This window comes from Gadus macrocephalus, chromosome 23 (assembly GCF_031168955.1).
Source record: "Gadus macrocephalus chromosome 23, ASM3116895v1".
Taxonomy (NCBI): Eukaryota; Metazoa; Chordata; class Actinopteri; order Gadiformes; family Gadidae; genus Gadus; species Gadus macrocephalus.
In genome coordinates, this window is record NC_082404.1 from 14823346 (window position 1) to 14842474 (window position 19129).

At 49.7% G+C, this 19129-nt stretch overlaps 1 protein-coding gene across 1 annotated transcript in view; it reads right to left on the reverse strand.

Moving 5' to 3' along the window:
• sspo (SCO-spondin) overlaps positions 1-19129 on the reverse strand; it is a 90774-nt gene that overhangs the window by 64208 nt on the left and 7437 nt on the right. The window contains 15 exon segments of the mRNA XM_060045785.1: positions 3852-3979; positions 5056-5258; positions 5726-5860; positions 8469-8718; positions 8721-8727; positions 8965-8987; positions 8989-9060; positions 9614-9821; positions 13255-13552; positions 15057-15222; positions 15889-16116; positions 16704-16876; positions 17842-18004; positions 18346-18487; positions 18846-19098. Of these exon segments, the coding sequence (XP_059901768.1) occupies positions 3852-3979; positions 5056-5258; positions 5726-5860; positions 8469-8718; positions 8721-8727; positions 8965-8987; positions 8989-9060; positions 9614-9821; positions 13255-13552; positions 15057-15222; positions 15889-16116; positions 16704-16876; positions 17842-18004; positions 18346-18487; positions 18846-19098 (2449 nt within the window).

Here is a 19129-nt window from a genome sequence, read left to right on the forward strand (position 1 = left end):
AATCTGCACAGGCATGGAGGAAACACTGTGTGTATCCCTGATTGTCTTTTTTAGTTAGTGCCATTTTCCATGTTGTAATTTACTCAGATTTAGATATTATATTATTTAGATACATATTTAGTGATTGCTTATTATAAGCAATCACTCTCAAGCCCAATACTTAAAAACAGTCATTTAGTGAAGAAGACATAACAGTGGTGTTTCAGATATCAATCTGCATTCATATCATGAATTTCTGTTTTTGCAGGTACAGAGTATCTGTCGCTAGGGACGGATGGCGTACGTGCTTCTCATCGACTTCGATAGAGAAGCAACATGTCTGAACACATTCAAACGTCTCTCACACCACACTTTTTGGCTTCAATGTGACAATAGGTCATTTAAGTTAGCCATTAGTAATATTTCATATTTCCCAGTATCACCATATAAAGCCTAAACAACACCGAGCCCAAGATGGAACCCTGAGGTATCCCCACATGTTAAGACACTTACATTCACTCACAGCTGATATGTTTATCGTTGTACTTTGTTATACCTCTGGACATTGTGTTGAATTGAATTCATTGAATTCATTTCGGCATATTGTCGACGCAATTTGTGGTGAATGTATTTACGATTACAAAAGGCTAAATAAGACAGGAAAATAATCTGCACAGGCATGGAGGAAACACTGTGTGTATCACTCTGGGATAAAAATCTGCCATTTAGTGTAGAAGAGATAACTGGTTTTTCAGATATCAATCTGCATTTATATCATGAATTTCTGTTTTTGTAGGTACAGAGTATCTGTTGATAGGGACGGATGGCGTAATGTGCTACTCATCGACTTCGGTGGAGAAGCAACATGTCTGAACACATTCAAACGTCTCTCACACCACACTTTTTGGCTTCAATGCGACAATAGGTCACTTAAGTTAGCCATTAGTAATATATCATATTTCCCAGTATCACCATATAAAGCCTAAACAACACCGAGCCAAAGATGGAATTACATTGAACAAATTGCTCAACTTCTCGAAGACCTACCGGGAGCTGCTTGTTCTGAGAGTAAACAAGACCTAATGTTGTGTGCATGCGTGTGTGTGTGTGTGTGTGTGTGGTGTGTGGTGTGTGGTGTGTGGTGTGCGTGTGCGTGTGTGTGTGTGTGTGTGTGGTGTGCGTGTGTGTGTGTGTGTGTGTGTGTGTGTGTGTGTGTGTGTGCGTGTGTGTGTGTGTCAGATTTGAGCTTCGATAAATGATCATTGCATGCGTTTTTTGTTTGTTGCATTGTTATTCCAAACAACAACGCAACTTTAAACATATTGCTGCTTTGCAGGGATCATCGACTTCGGTGGAGAAGCAACATGTCTGAACACATTCAAACGTCTCTCACACCACACTTTTTGGCTTCAATGTGACAACACCAAGCCCAAGATGGAACCCTGAGGTATCTTGGGCTTGGTGTTGTGACACTTACATTTACTCATAGCTGATATGTTTATCGTTGTACTTTGTTATACCTCTGGACATTGTGTTGAATTCATTGAATTCATTTCGGCATATTGTCGACGCAATTTGTGGTGAATGTATTTACGCTTACAAAAAGCTAAATAAAACATGAAAATAATCTGCACAGGCATGGAGGAAACACTGTGTGTATCCCTGATTGTCTTTTTTAGTTAGTGCCATTTTCCATGTTGTAATTTACTCAGATTTAGATATTATATTATTTAGATACATATTTAGTGATTGCTTATTATAAGCAATCACTCTCAAGCCCAATACTTAAAAACAGTCATTTAGTGAAGAAGACATAACAGTGGTGTTTCAGATATCAATCTGCATTCATATCATGAATTTCTGTTTTTGCAGGTACAGAGTATCTGTCGCTAGGGACGGATGGCGTACGTGCTTCTCATCGACTTCGATAGAGAAGCAACATGTCTGAACACATTCAAACGTCTCTCACACCACACTTTTTGGCTTCAATGTGACAATAGGTCATTTAAGTTAGCCATTAGTAATATTTCATATTTCCCAGTATCACCATATAAAGCCTAAACAACACCGAGCCCAAGATGGAACCCTGAGGTATCCCCACATGTTAAGACACTTACATTCACTCACAGCTGATATGTTTATCGTTGTACTTTGTTATACCTCTGGACATTGTGTTGAATTGAATTCATTGAATTCATTTCGGCATATTGTCGACGCAATTTGTGGTGAATGTATTTACGATTACAAAAGGCTAAATAAGACAGGAAAATAATCTGCACAGGCATGGAGGAAACACTGTGTGTATCACTCTGGGATAAAAATCTGCCATTTAGTGTAGAAGAGATAACTGGTTTTTCAGATATCAATCTGCATTTATATCATGAATTTCTGTTTTTGTAGGTACAGAGTATCTGTTGATAGGGACGGATGGCGTAATGTGCTACTCATCGACTTCGGTGGAGAAGCAACATGTCTGAACACATTCAAACGTCTCTCACACCACACTTTTTGGCTTCAATGCGACAATAGGTCACTTAAGTTAGCCATTAGTAATATATCATATTTCCCAGTATCACCATCTAAAGCCTAAACAACACCGAGCCAAAGATGGAATTACATTGAACAAATTGCTCAACTTCTCGAAGACCTACCGGGAGCTGCTTGTTCTGAGCTTAAACAAGACCTAATGTTGTGTGCATGCGTGTGTGTGTGTGTGTGTGTGTGTGTGTGTGTGTGTGTGTGGGGGGGGGGGGGGGGGGGGTGTGTGTGGGTGTGTGTGTGTGTCAGATTTAAGCTTTGATAAATTATCATTGTATGCGTTGTTTGTTTGTTGCATTGTTATTCCAAACAACAACGCAACTTTAAACGTATTGCTACTTTGCAGGGATATAGAATGATTTAAGCGTTTTACTATCAAGCTTGAGACTTTACTCTCAAGCCCAATACTTAAAAACAGCCATTTAGTGAAGAAGACATAACAGTGGTGTTTCAGATAACAATCTGCATTCATATCATGAATTTCTGTTTTTGCAGGTACAGAGTATCTGTCGCTAGGGACGGATGGCGTATGTGCTTCTCATCGACTTCGATAGAGAAGCAACATGTCTGAACACATTCAAACGTCTCTCACACCACACTTTTTGGCTTCAATGTGACAACACCAAGCCCAAGATGGAACCCTGAGGTATCTTGGGCTTGGTGTTGTGACACTTACATTCACTCATAGCTGATATGTTTATCGTTGTACTTTGTTATACCTCTGGACATTGTGTTGAATTCATTGAATTCATTTCGGCATATTGTCGACGCAATTTGTGGTGAATGTATTGACGCTTACAAAAAGCTAAATAAAACATGAAAATAATCTGCACAGGCATGGAGGAAACACTGTGTGTATCCCTGATTGTCTTTTTTAGTTAGTGCCATTTTCCATGTTGTAATTTACTCAGATTTAGATATTATATTATTTAGATACATATTTAGTGATTGCTTATTATAGTGATTGATTAATTGCATTTTATATTTTTGCATTTTAGTTTAGCATATGTTAAGTCTGCATGCATGCATTGCTTAGAATAATCTGAGATGCATAGGACATATAAATTGCTTTGGAGCGCTCGCGGTAGTACAGAGCTATGACGCAGTGCGCTTCGGCATATTGTCAACACAATTTGTGGTGAATGCATTTACGATTGCATCTCGGATTATTCTTTACGATTATTCTTTACGATTTATAACATTTAAATCATTACGTTATTGGCAGTTATAACGTTATTGGCTGTATGTGTTCAGTTCAAAGTCGGCTGGCCAACACAGCATGGTTTGACTGGGAAGGAGCAAAGGAGAAGGCCAAAGGACTGGTTGCCACTCACCCACAGGCGTCAAAGACACACCAGTCGTAGTACTGCTGGAAGGGCACCTCAGGGTGGCAGGGGGAGAACAGCTCCTGGGTCAGCAGGCCACAGCGCCTCCTGGCCCACGGCACCCTGTGGGGGTTCAGCTGGGAGGGGTCACACATCTGGATCACTCCCTCATACAGATCACACATCTGGACCACTCCCTGGTACGGGTCACACATCAGGATCACTCCCTGGTACGGGTCACACATCTGGACCACTCCCTGATACGGGTCACACATCTGGATTACTCCCTGGTACTAGTCACACATCTGGATCAATCCCTGATACAGGTCACACATCTGGATCACTCCCTGGTACAGGTCACACATCTGGATCACTCCCTCATACAGGTCACACATCTGGATCACTCCCTGGTACTAGTCACACATCTGGATCACTCCCTGGTACTAGTCACACATCTGGATCAATCCCTGGTACAGGTCACACATCTGGATCACTCCCTAGTACAGGTCACACATCTGGATCACTCCCTCATACAGGTCACACATCTGGATCACTCCCTGGTACTAGTCACACATCTGGATCACTCCCTGGTACTAGTCACACATCTGGATCACTCCCCGATACAGGTCACACATCTGGATCATTCCCTGGTACGGGTCACACATCTGGATCACTCCCCGATACAGGTCACACATCTGGATCACTCCCTGTTACTAGTCACACATCTGGATCACTCCATTATACAAGTCACACACCTGGATCACTCCCTGGTACAGGTAACACATCTGGATCATGCCCTGATACAATTCAGCCACTCAGTTGGTCAGTTTGCCACTTGGTTCGCAGGAACTATCAGTCAGTCAGTCAGTCAGTCAGTCAGTCAGTCAGTCAGTCAGTCAGTCAGTCAGTCAGTCAGTCAGTCAGTCAGTCAGTCAGTCGGTCAGTCTGTTAGTTAGGGAGTTAGTGAGATGGTTAACCACAGGGCAGTGAGTTGTGACCAGAATATATAGAGGTGAATGGGGTGTATGGGGCGGGCGCTATTCAGCTCGTGTGCTTGTTGTGTGCGTACGAGCGTGCCTGTGCGTGTGTGTGTGTGTGTGTGTGTGTGTGTGTGTGTGTGTGTGTGTGTGTGTGTGTGTGTGTGTGTGTGTGTGTGTGTGTGTGTGTGTGTGTGTGTGTGTGTGTGTGTGTGTGTGTGTGTGTGTGTACCCACAGCGCAGGGGTCCCGGAGGTCCTGGTCCGCCACGTCCGGGCAGGAGGGGCTGACCTTCCAGGAGTTTCCGAACAGCTCGGCGGTGGACTCCATGATGCCTTGCCTGGTGGTGAAGTCGTTCTCCGTGTCCCCGTCAAAGTTCCCGCAGAGCCCCCCGACCCGGCCCCGCAGGCGGGCCGCCAGGCGCACGTACACACGCATGCCTGGAGGGGGAACCAGGGGCGAGGCACCAGGGTCAACGGAGAGACACAACTTTATCAATCCCAGCAGCAGTGGACGACAATGGGTGTAATACAATACAATAAGAATACAACACCACGGTGCCAAGGACAACAACAAGAGATGCTAAAGTAAATGCTATAGCAATGACAAACAGACCAAACAGGGCAAACAGTATCGACAGTATGAATTATAAAGTGGCCCAGTGCCAGTACGAGTATATTGAAGTGTGTTAATGCAATGCAAAAAGACAAAGAGAGAAACGTCTTGGCTAGAGAAAAACTGACATCGGTCTAAGTAATGCACGGTGATGTCACATCCTGTTGAGGGCACACTGTCTAGTGGGCGCCTAGGGATGAGCTGTGAGCGTTTGTTGACCAGCGTTTCGGTCTGATGTGGTCGGGGTGTCAAGAGAGGCATTGTGTGCTGCGTGCCAGGGTGAGTGGCTGACCTCCGTCCCAGAGCAGCGTGACCCCCAGACGGGAGGACAGCGAGACGAACAGCCCCACACGCTCCAGGGTCAGACCGCTGCCACTGTAGGACCGAGGCAGGGTCACTGGCATGCCGTTCACCGTCACCGCTTTACCTGGAGAGAGGGAGGGGGGGAGGAGAGAGAGGGGGAGGGAGAGAGAGAGAGAGAGAGAGAGAGAGAGAGAGAGAGAGAGAGAGAGAGGGGAGGGAGAGAGAGAGAGAGAGAGAGAGAGAGAGAGAGAGAGAGAGAGAGAGAGAGAGAGAGAGAGAGAGAGAGAGAGAGAGGGAGAGAGAGAGAGAGAGGGGAGGGAGAGAGAGAGAGAGAGAGAGAGAGAGAGAGAGAGAGAGAGAGAGAGAGAGAGAGAAAATGTTTCTTTTATCATATGCCTTCATTTCAGTCAGTTCATTCACTTCAGTTTCAGTCAGTTCATCAGCATGCAAGAAGAGACACGATTTGCAGAACTCAAATAATGGCAGCTCAAGAGGAAAGTTTGGAGATCATTGGAGCGATCAAAACATCCCAACCGTGGCGAAAGATGAACAGACGTTTGCACGGAAAGCGCTTCTCAGAGGACAGAGAAGCGCTCAGTTATTGGATGTTATTGTGTGGATCAGATCTGTTCAGAGAGCTCTTTAAAGGGGGTGGTATGCATGGGCCCAGGCAGGGCCCCGCTGAGATTTATTACAGAGCTTAGCCTTGATCATCTGCCTGTCTCCTGAGGCTAGGCCAAACAGCCAAAATAAGTATTCATCGCATCTGTGCTGGAAAATGTGTGCCTTTGTGTGCTATTCAATCATCTACACATCTGAAACTGACCCGAGCAGAATGCGTTTTTGGTTCCATAAACTAAAGCTCAGGGGTCTCATTGATAAAACTGTGCCTGGGATCGTTACTAAAAATGCGCGTACGCCAAGAAGCCAAGTTTAGCCTGCGCCAAAAAATATTCTGATTTATAAAACCCTGAGTGCCTAAAAGTGTGAGCAGCTGAATCAGCCTCACGTTCCGCCCTGTACACGCCCCTTTTTAACCATAAATGGTCAATGCAAATGACCTCATGAATTCGATCTGCATATAAAACAGACTCAGATGCAAGTATTATGTCTTGTCGGAAACAATGGCAGAAGTACTGAGAAAAGCAAAAAAGCGACATAGTTACATATTTTTATGTAGCCTACCAATAAATCGTTATAGTCCCTAAAAACCCTCTCCCTCCGAATCCTGCCATTTGCATGGTCCGCCAGAAGTGCCATACGGTGCAGCATTACCACGGCGCTCAGCTCTGTATTTATAGGGTTACAGTAATAAGACTGACCGAGAACACCTTGGATAATCAGTTTGTAATCACCCACGTAAAATGTGTGTTTGGTGGCTTGGTTTCCCACACTTGGGATTTAATTGACGTTTGGTTATGTGTTTACAGTGTCACATAAAGATATTATGTTATTGACACATGTTGAACAGATGCTTTATTCCATGCAGTCGCGCCGTCAGTGGACAGTATGGAGTGACGGGATTAAATATAGAGATTTTTTTTTCATTTCTATTCTAAAGAGATGTTTCTGGAGTTATAACTGAGAAATAACGCAGTTGATTTAAATTATTCTGATTAGGATTTAACGCATGATACGGGCTGAAATTAAATTTATGATGGGTGATGATAAAACATAATCGTTCTTCTCACTCTACAATTCTTCGGTCTGACCTCAGTTCACCACCACACCGTCTGTGTCGCCAATCCTCCTTTTCCTCCAAACCAGGCGTACGCATGGGTCAGAGTTTGCTTAGGGCTGCGCACATTTTCCTGTCAAGTTGTTTTTTTATAGATCACAACCTTGGCGTGGAAAGTCACTTGCACGCCAATTTCAGCCCCGTTTTGTGCGTACGCAACGGTTATAAATGAGGACTGAATGCTCTCCTCCCATTGGTTGCACTCAGCAGCTGCCAGACCTGGGCTCAATGCCATCAGACGTGAGATACTAATCTGAGGTCTGCTTTCTGGTTCTACAGGGGTCTTACCGCTGAGCAGGTCTAGGGGGTCCTACCGCTGAGCAGGTCTAGGGGATCCTACCTCTCAGCAGGTCTAGGGGGGGGTCCTACCTCTCAGCAGGTCTAGGGGGGTCCCGGTCTAGGGGGTCCTACCTCTCAGCAGGCCTAGGGGGTCCTACCTCTCAGCAGGTCTAGGGGGGTCCCGGTCTAGGGGGTCCTACCTCTCAGCAGGTCTAGGGGGTCCTACCTCTCAGCAGGTCTAGGGGGGGTCCTACCTCTCGGCAGGTCTAGGGGGGGTCCTACCTCTCAGCAGGTCTAGGGGGGTCCTACCTCACAGCAGGTCTAGGGGGGTCCCGGTCTAGGGGGTCCTACCTCTCAGCAGGTCTAGGGGGTCCTACCTCTTAGCAGGTCTAGGGGGGTCCTACCTCACAGCAGGTCTAGGGGGTCCTACCTCTCAGCAGGTCTAGGGGGTCCTACCTCTCAGCAGGTCTAGGGGGTCCTACCTCTCAGCAGGTCTAGGGGGGTCCTACCTCTCAGCAGGTCTAGGGGGGTCCTACCTCTCAGCAGGTCTAGGGGGGGGTCCTACCTCTCAGCAGGTCTAGGGGGGGTCCTACCTCTCAGCAGGTCTAGGGGGGGTCCTACCTCTCAGCAGGTCTAGGGGGTCCTACCTCTCAGCAGGCCTAGGGGGGTCCCGGTCTAGGGGGTCCTACCTCTCAGCAGGTCTAGGGGGTCCTACCTCTCAGCAGGTGGATGACGGTGTTCCCCAGGCTGAGGGTGACCGACTTGGTGCAGGTGACCCCCGTGCTGCCACAGGGCACGTTCTCCGCCGTCACGCTGAACAGGCCGTCCGTCTCCCGCGCCAGCACGTACTGGCAGTCGCCCAGGAAGGAGAAGCAGCGGCCGTCGAAAGTCACGTAGTGGGGGTCGCCCGTGGCAACGCACACACCCCCGCACACCGCCTGGCCGCAGGAGCCAGCGGCGGTCTTCTACACACACTGGGGGAGGGAAAGAGGAGACAGGAAGCGAGCGGGTATGTTTAGGTCGGGGTAGGAGCCTCCAGTCTTGTTTAGTGGTACTAGTAAAGACAAAGAATTAGGGAGAACGATTCCCGGACGGTCCGATGTTCTATTCCTGAGGGGCCTTCTAGTATCTCAGGGATAGCTGCCGTGTGCACGGTACAGGGTGTAGGGTTAGCCCAGACATCTCGGCCGGTGAAACACAGGAGGGTGTACCAGGTGTTGCAGTCCTTGGTGATGGGTGTCGTTGGTGAAGTAGAGGCGTCCGTTATGGTGACAGGGACAGTCCTCGGGCGGGACGCAGCGGTCGCCCTGGGGATGGGAAACACGACACGGACAACGATATGAACCTCACGTCAACACCTTTTCCCCCCTCGCACCGCACTGTGCCACCCCGCCCCCCCCCCCCCCAGCCTTCAGACACAGAGTTTTGATACCACCACTCCATTTGTTCCCCTGGGTAGTAGTGTGCATTCAAAGGTTGCAACAAAAACGCTAAAACTACTTATTCTAGATGAAAAGGGATGCTGTGGGTTCCATAGTATCAATACTGGTCTAAATCTTGACTTAAATGCACATGCAAGTATTAAAAACCTAGGAAACAACCTAACTCACGTAGCCCTCTATGAGTTGAACGCATGGTACCACATGCATTAGTAGTTCATGGTGGTTTTGAGTTGCCAGGTAACGTTAATCAAACATTCTGGCCCCAGCCCTCGATCTAATTGGCCAGAGGAAGGCCGTGTGCAGGAGAGCGGAGGCCTGAACAGAAACCCCGCCCCTAACCCAAACCCCCCCAATAGAATCGCGCCCCCCCCCCCTAGATGCTGAAGACGCTAGAGCTGTTCCTGGTGAGCAGACCCACCAGCAGCACGGCCCCCTGGGGACACACGCACCCCGCCAGGGGCTCCAGGCAGCCGGGCCGGGCCGGGCCCCCCTGCTGCTGGCCGGGGGGGTCCAGGCTGGAGCAGCTGAGCAGGCAGGAGCGCGGGGAGTAGACCAGGGAGCCGGGGCACTGGTTCAGCTCCTCGCAGCGCCGCGAGGTGCAGTTCAGACGGCCCAGCTCGCACACGCTGCGGACGCACGGAGGGAGAGAGAGAGAGAGAGAGAGAGAGAGAGAGAGAGAGAGAGAGAGCGGCGGAAACACTCAGTCCCAGATCAAGGCCTCACCGCTGGGAGAGATAAGCATGAGTAGAAATGAGGAAGGCGATACGATGGCTGCTAAAGTTCTATCTACTGCAATTAAAAGGTATTGCCCTATCCCCTTGTAAACCGAAGTTTACACAGTACATCTAGACCAGCCTTTCCAAAAGACGTGACCCACATAAAAAATAATAATAATTGACATTAACATTTTAAAAAGTTTCAACAAGAAGCATGTTTTTGATAGTACTGGATGTTTGTATTGTTCTGATAATTTTACTTATAATATTGAATCTAGTTGAAAGGCTAATGTACATTGTGTTCGTTTTACTGATAAAAGAACACTGAAATAAAAACAAAAACAATTAACTCTGCCTAAATACCTTTCTTTGGTCTCATTATAAAGTATTTAATACGTGTATTATGTTTTCAGTAACAAGTGCATAAATCAAAGTTATGATTCATCTCTTCAAAATGGCTGGTTTAAGTTCATATATAAGGGGATGCGGAATTGGCAGTGAAATTTTCAGGAATGTTAACTTATGCACAAATTTGTTCTTCTCACGATTTTATAAATAAGGCCTATTGTGAAATGGGAAAAACAGCTTGGGAAACACTGTTTTAGAGGACTATGTGTTCTCAGCTCCGTTTAACCGTGCAGGAAGCAGAATGCCAACTGGCTCACAATCGTAGCTTCAGTCTCCACACAATCCCAATTAAATAGGAACTGGAAGAGCAGCAAGACTGGCGAATAAAGGAACTATGTCGTAGGCCTGGTTTAGTGGAAGCCTGGGGGTTTAGTGGAAGCCTGGGGGTTTAGTGGGAGCCTGGGGGTTAAGGCAGGACCAGGCAGGTCCCCAACGTTATCCTTGGTGTTAAGGGCATAGAAAGGTTGACCTTTGGCCTATCAGCCGTAGTCAAAAAGCCTGAGAAAGTTTGGCACCCACGTCAATTCACAGAGACCAGAGCCAAAATGTTAAGCAACAAATGTATAATGTGTGAATGATCAACGGATTACAGCTCTATCAAAGGAAGCCGATGAATTCAGACTGTGATGTCAGCAGATATTTACTGAGGGCAATACATCAAGTGACACACAGATTCTCTCTCACACTGTCACACACACACTGTCACACACACACACACACACACACACACACACACACACACACACACACACACACACACACACACACACACACACACACACACACACACACACACACACACACACACACACACACACTTTCACACTATACAGACAGCAGGCTTAAAGGGATACTTCACCCATTTAGAACCGGCGTTCTATCATTATAAAATCGCTATTGTAATATAAATAAATACATAAATAAATATCAGTCTAAACCAGTCTCCCCTTGGCCCATTTTTTCCTCATCTAATTTTCTCCCGAAATGACGTCAAATGACGCGTTTGACGTCATTTCGGGAGAAACCTCTTGTCCCGCTAGAAGGGCCGAGGACTACAACACACTTTTGGTGGCAAATTTTTCCACCAATAAGGAATGAGAGGGGGCGGGAGCTCGCGTACGGGAGACCGACAGGTGGGCGGGGCAGCGAGCGCAATGCACTGTGGTAGTTGGAGGTTTTCTTACTTTGAGCCAGAGAGACCATGAAAACACTCTTTCTGCCTTTTTTAAGACTAGGATGAACCAATTTCAATTTTTTTTTCACATTTATAATACATTGAATTATTTAATTCATAAATCCTTCATATTCCCACCGGTGAAGTATCTCTTTAAGTACTTGGCAATTGTGGTTAAAGTCAAGTTAATGAGTAGGGAAGAAAAGCAGAGGTCAGTGGCTGAGTGAAGCTGTCTTGCGGTGAAGAGATATGACGAAATCGACCTATCCTGTGATGGGAGGCAGCAGGAACATAGAGAGATTTCATCAGAGCTCTCAAACCACCATGGACTCCATGGGGTCATGGAAGACAAAGCATGTCACTAATTATTAACGCAATATCTCTTGACATCCATTTATTGATATATTGAGCAATATATTGGTGCAAGTAATAAGTATTGCAATTTTTTTGTTCAATAGCTTTTTAGATTGAGCAATTGGCTTTGATATTGATCGCACAAGTATATCTCAATCGAGAGGAGAGCCAGTTGAAAGAATTTGGACAAGGACCGCTCTGGCCCGGGAAAGAGTTGATTGAGAACAGCACATGGTTGAAGTCTGCCTCCATGTCTTTTGGCTTGTTGGACCCCTAAACCCTACCCACTGCGTCTCACTCCCCTACCCCAGTTTACCCTCCTCAGCTTGAATCAGAGCTCTGAAGACTGTTTCCAGGAGATGTAATCCTACTGAGGATGGCCAGTGATCCCCTCGAACTCCGTACTTCATTGGTCATTGATAAACCCACCTGTGTGTTTTAGCAATGACTGCAGTTTAATTAATGAAAACACATCATCTGCGATGGGGCTGCAACCTGCAAATAAGAAATCCCCTTGATAAGACATGAAGATTCTCAGACACTGTAAATTGCTGCATAATACTCCTGCAGCTGGTGTGATGATCTGTTCGGGGACTGATCTGAATTAGCTTTAAGGACCCGGTATATGGAGAAACATGCCCTGATAAGAAATGTTGAATTCATTTTCATACCATGGCATGGGACACAGAATTCAACATTGCTGCAGAGCGAGCTACGTGCTATTTCAGTTCACCTGCATAATGCTCTACTGAGGTGAGCTAAACGGTCAAACGCTGTAAAGTCATTTAAACAATAAAACAAACAACTCTAAGGTCATATCAGGGGCATGCTTTGCACTGTGCAAGCGCCAATGGACTTAGAATGAGATTGACTGTTCATCAATCCCGTTAACTACAGTTCCACAACACCTCTGACCTCGCCCACAGTCACATAAACAATCCACCGCATTCATACCAACAGGCCAAATATGTCCTTGGCAATTAGAGAGGCTTCTTCCTCATCCTAGGGAGGGATCCGGAGCCTAGGGAGGCATCCAGATAATACAGCAAGCCATTCATCACTCACTAAATCATCTCCACGTATCACTCCCTCAACAATTCCCCTCATTTTGCTTCAGAGAGACTAGAACAAACCTTTTCCAAATAAAGTGAGTTATAAGCAATCTTGACTCTTGAGGTAACCTTGAGGGACCGTTTCTACTGGGGCCGACTCTTCCAGGTGGGGGTTAGTTCATTTCTTGGGAGCTTCGATTCTTGGGAGCTGTTACAAGTTCAGGAACAGTTTAACCGCCCAAAGATCATGAACATCGCCCCACCCGATAACCTGGACCAAGCCATCATGTAGGTCACACGAGGCAGGCTTCTCCTGAGAGCTTCTCCTCAGCATCACGCGCACGGACGCACATACCAGGTGTTGCAGTTGATTTGGACGGTGGCGCCGGGCTGGAGGGTCCTGTCTCCCTGCACACAGGGGCACATGGCGAGGGGCACGCACTGGCCCAAGGGGTCCTCAGCCAGGCCCGGGGGACACTGGCACCCCGGCACACAGCTCTGGGTGGTGCGCCCGCCTCCTCTACCGCCGCCACCGCCACCGCCGTCATCATCCTCCTCTTCATCACAGCTCCAGCCCCGCTGCAGGTCCGAACACGAGCCGCCACACGCCCGGCCACACTCCTGGTACTCCTGGCCCCCGGAACACCGCACGGCTGGAGAGAGGGCAGGAAGGGGAGTGGGGAGAGGGGGGAGGGGGAGAGGGGAGAGGGGAGAGGGGAGAGGGGAGAGGGGAGAGGATGGGGAGAGAGGGGATTGGGGAGGTGGGGGAGAGGGAGAGGGGAGAGGAGAGAGGGGAGAGGGGAGAGGGGAGAGGGGAGAGGGGAGAGGATGGGGAGAGAGGGGATTGGGGAGGTGGGGGAGAGGGAGAGGGGAGAGGAGAGATTAGACCATACTTTTCCTCGACTGTTTCCAAAACCTACCTGCATGCGATTGTATTCTCAACCATTTCCTACTGTTTACCAATATGGTCTCTCACCACCAAGGAAGATACTGAACCCATCGCACGGCTATACAACCGAGCTTTAAAGATCCACAGCAATCTTCCAAAATGGACACACCACTGCACTGCACGCACTAAATCACACGCTCTGTCATGCTATCACATTTTATTTTCAACTCCAACACAGCAAAAACAAACACTCACAAACACTCATCTCCCTCTTACCAACACATAACATGCCCCAAGAGCGAGTCACTAGATCTGTCTCCATGGCCCTCCACCCAGTGCCCGCATACAATAACGGCTATGGGCAGAGGTCCTTCATCCATACTTTCACCAAAGTCTGGAATGGCATTCCCCATCACATTAGAGTATTACAATCCATCACACAGGTCAAAAAAGCTTATAAACTGTTACTCCTCACCACATACACTTGCGAACACTGAAATATAAATCATTGTCTGTGCTCAGTCTGCTGTCTATATGATTGTTCTACTGATGTCTGACGTGCTATGTCCCTGTTATGTGTTGTATGTAAATGTGACGTGTGATGTGCCTTTGTCCCTGTTACATGTTACATGTGCTGCAGAACAGGAACCTGCTGGAAATCAGCTATTTTACTGAGACAGGCCCGTTTTAAATTGTAACTTTGTTACTTTTAATCCTTTCCTGTATAATAAATAAAAAGAAAAAGAAGAAAGAAGAGAGGAGGAGAGGAGAGGAGAGGGGAGGAGGGGGAGAGAGGAGAGAGGGATAGAAGAGGGGACAGGAGGAGAGGAGGTTAGAATAGGGTGAGAGAAATAGAGGTGGGGAGAGGAAGGCAGTGGAGAGGAGAGGAGATGAGAGAAGAGGAGAGAAAGGGAGAGGAGAGGAAGGGAGAGGAGAGGAAGGGAGAGGAGAGGAGAGGAAGGGAGAGGAGAGGAGAGGAAGGGAGAGGGTAGGAGAGGAAGGGAGAGGATAGGAGAGGGGAGGAGAGGAGAGGAAGGGAGAGGGGAGGAGAGGAAAGGAAAGGAAGGGAGAGGAGAGGAAGAAAACAAAATACAAAAATGAGAATGTATGCAGATCATCTGGTTCCGTCTTGCAGATTTGATTATGGGACTTCTACAGATGTTGGCTAAATGTAAGGATTCTCGTCGCTGCAATTCTTGGTATTCTTCTATCTCAAATCCTCTCAGCTCAAAGCGGATCTGACCTCGGTGCACAGCGGGCCCGCTTACGACAGAAGGTGTGGTTGCGCCAGGGGATGGCCACGCCCTCCTGGGCGCAGTGGCGGGCGTAGGCAGTGAGGACCGTGCAGTGACACGCCCCCTGCTGCTCACAGCCGCACACCTCCGTCTGGCAGAGCCGCAGGTACGGCTCCCGCTCCACCACGTCATGACACGCCTGCAGGCACCCCAGGGAGAAGGCCCCCAAGTTACCATCACTCCTCTTGTCAATCATCTACTCCCGTTAGGCCCCCCAATGGAGAAGACCCCCATGAGACCATGGCTGTATCCGAATACTTAGTACATACTATTTCTTTTCAGTCTCTACTACTTGACCGTACTACAGTCTACAGCTATGCGTAGAACGCCTCCAAACACCGCCGAAACTCCACCGGATGTTTGGAGATGACGTATCTCCCCTCAGATGCCGTCTTGTCATCGTTGCTATTAAATTAAAAATGTCTATTTTTACTTAGTTACTTACTCTACTTTTTTACTCTTTTTAATGTCTCTTTTTTTCGCCGCTTTCTACGACGTCTTTCTGGTGGTGTCGGGTCAGCCATCTCTTCTTCGTTGGTTACCAGACTCCGGTTGCATTGTGGGATAGCGTAGTGACCTACCGTTGTGTACTGCGGCGGTAGCACGCATTCGGAAACGTTTCCCGTACTGCACAATGCGTACTGAGCATCCGGACGCGCTATATTTGTGGCGTGCTACAAAATGCGTACTATATAGCAGTCAAGTATGAGTATTCGGATTCAGCCCATGACTCCTCTGTTCAGTGACCCCCCCCCCCCCCCCCCCCCCCCCCCCCCCCCCCCCCCCGCGCGCCCCGACCACGGACCTGGAAGACGGGGCTGTGGATGACGGAGCACAGGGCGTCTGCGTGGGGCCTCCTCTGGGCGTAGGTGGTGCAGGGGTCGGGGGCCGCGGGGCCCCCCCCCGGCGGCAGGTCGCAGCGCTGCGCCGTGAACTTGGCGGCGAACGCCGACACGCTGGCCTCCACGTCGCCCTCGGGGGTGGTGAAGTCGTCGTGCTGGTCCCAGGTCAGGGTGCCACACAGGCCGCGCACCTGGGGAGGAGAGAGAGGAGAGGGGGTTCGGTCTGGGGCCACTCGTATAGAGGGGACCGTCTGCCACCAGTCTGCACCCAGCCCCCTGTGTGTGTGTGTGTGTGTGTGTGTGTGTGTGTGTGTGTGTGTGTGTGTGTGTGTGTGTGTGTGTGTGTGTGTGTGTGTGTGTGTGTGTGTGTGTGTCTGTGTGTGTGTGTGTGTGTGTGTGTGTGTGTGTGTGTCTGTGTGTGTGTGTGTGTGTGTGTGTTTGTGTGTGTGTGTGTGTTTGTGTGGACCTGTCCCCCTGTGTGTGCGTGTGTCTGTGTGTGTGCGCGAGTGTGTGCATGCGTGCGTGCGTGCATGCGTGCGTGTGTGTGTTTGTGTGTGTGGACCCTTCCCCCTGTGTGTGTGTGTGTGTGTGTGTGTGTGTGTGTGTGTGTGTGTGTGTGTGTGTGTGTGTGTGTGTGTGTGTGTGTGTGTGTGTGTGTGTGTGTGTGGACCCGTCCCCCTGTGTGTGTGTCTGGACCAGTCCCCCTGTGTGTGTTGGTGGACCCCTCCCCCTGTGTGTGTGTGTGTGTGTACGCGCGTGCGCGTGCGTGCGTGCAGACCTTGTGGGCGAAGCCGGGCTGCAGGGTGATGAGGGCCAGCGGTCCGTCCAGGTGCCACAGCAGCTGGGCCCCGAAGGTCTGCACCATGAGGAAGGAGGAGGAGGCCCGGCGCACCACCAGGTCGGCCGTGACCAGCGGCAGCGCCTCCCTCTGCCCGTTCAGCGTCACCGAGCCTGGGAGCACATCACGCGACACGTTGAACCCGGACGGCCCTCAGAGGACCTCATCCGCTCTGGGGAGAGGTGGTGTTGTCTGTCCAATCCGAGTGCTAACTGGTCGGGCTTAGCCCAAGAGGTCGACTTGTAACCGGAAGGTTGCCGGTTCGATCCCCGGCGCCTCCTAGCTAGAGCGTCGAGGTGTCCCTGAGCAAGACCCCTGGCGTCGGTGTGTCAATGTTTCTGTGCACCGTCTGTAAGTCGCTTTGGATAAAAGCGTCCGCTGATGCGATAAATGTTGATGCAAACGTAATGCTCCATCAGCTCACCGGTACCTGACGGCACAGCGGCACAGCGCAGCGGTGAAATGTATTTTCTTCCACCTCTACATGAGCAAAGACCTCCTCACACCTGGGCCCCTGTGTTCCCCAGACCAGGATGCACCGGGAGGAACAGTCCCTCGGGAACCGACCAACGTCTAATCATTTAATCATTGCCCTTCTGCCTCGCGTTACTGGGAGTTGAACTTTACAGCCTCTTCTATTCCCTGTATTTACTCTGCTATCTGCTTCCCTGGCACGGCCTCACTCCTTATCACAGGAGGCGGGGGCCGGGGCCTGTTTCCTCAATACCCCCGGCCCTTTGAAGCCCTGCAGAAGGCTTTACGGTGACAAAGTGCTTCTGCCTTCACCCCCACTTGACCTGACTGGTTCCTCGAGGACCGGTCTGACTGCCTTCTGCATCTGAAAGGGTTTGTATGGTGAGTGTTGTCTCCACTACATTGTTTTTGCCTCGCTTGTGCATGTGCTCAACCCCTAATAAAGTTGTATTGTATTATAGTCAAAGTTCTGAAGCTCAGCCCTCCATGTTTTAGAGCTGGATCACACAGTTCACGTATCGCTGTGTGTAACAGACCGGGCCTGAGAGAGGTTAGATGCTGAGGAGGCCAGTGGGTCCAGACCAGTGGGTCCAGTCCTGCTCACCAGTGTCCGTGATGGTGACTGTGGTCCGGAGAGCTGTGACGGACAGCTCCTTCAGACAGCCCTGCCCCCCTCCTCCTCCTCCTCCTCTTCCTCTTCCTCCCCCCATCCACGAGTCACAGTCTCCACACCGCAGGCTGACCGCCAGCTTCCTGTCCACGAAGTCCTGGGAGAGCGCGCACACACACACATACGCACACACGCACACACACACACACACACACACACACAGACGGGCCCGCACACACGCACACATACACACAAAGATGCACAAACACACACACATACATATAACACACACACACACACACACACACACACACACACATACACATACGCATCAACAAATGTATCATGCAAAATATCCTGATAAACTGAAAAAAGTGCATAAACGTGCATTAAAATTAAAGCGGGTTTCCATTGGAGTCGGTTGGGTGGACTATGGACCACATCAGTGGGTACATGTGACCCCACCTCACGGTGTCTCTACGCCTCGCTGAGTCTCACCTCCACAGCAGTGAAGGAGCAGGCTCCGCCCTGAAGGGAATACCTCTTCCTGTCAAAGGTGGTGACCTGCAGCGCCCCCATCAGCATGCACTGGGCAGCGCAGCGCTCCCCAGTACACAGCCACTGGCCGTTCTTACACACACTGGGAGACGGGCATGGGGGGGGGGGGGGGGGGGAGGGGGGGGGGGGGGCATCACAAGGTAAACAACCAAGTGGACATCCACTGTAACAAACGAAATGCATCGGCCATGGACGGATGGACCAATCATTCTATAGCTCACACATTCGCGGACACACACATACACACACACACACGCCACAGAGACACACACACAAACACGAACAGGCGGACACGCACATGCACAAATATACACACACACACAAAAACACACGCTCAGACACACACGCACACACAAACACACACAGACAAACACACGTGGACACACCACACACACACACACCCTCCTCACACACCCCCCCCCCCCCCCCCCCAGACCCACCAGGTGTTGCACTGCTTCTGGATGGTGGCCCCCGGCTGGTAGGTGAGTCTTCTGTGGAAGCAGGGGCAGTCGGCCCTCCTCATGCAGAGGCCCTGGTGGAGGTAGAGCCCCGGGGGGCACTCGCACCCCCCCACGCACTCCCCCCGGCACTGGCCCAGGGCGGCCGCGTGGCCGGGGGGCTGGGGGGCCGCGCAGCTGGGGGGGCAGGAGGAGACGCAGTCCGAGAACACCTGGCCCCTGGGACACACCCGACCTGGGGGCAAAGGTCACAGTCAGACGGTCTG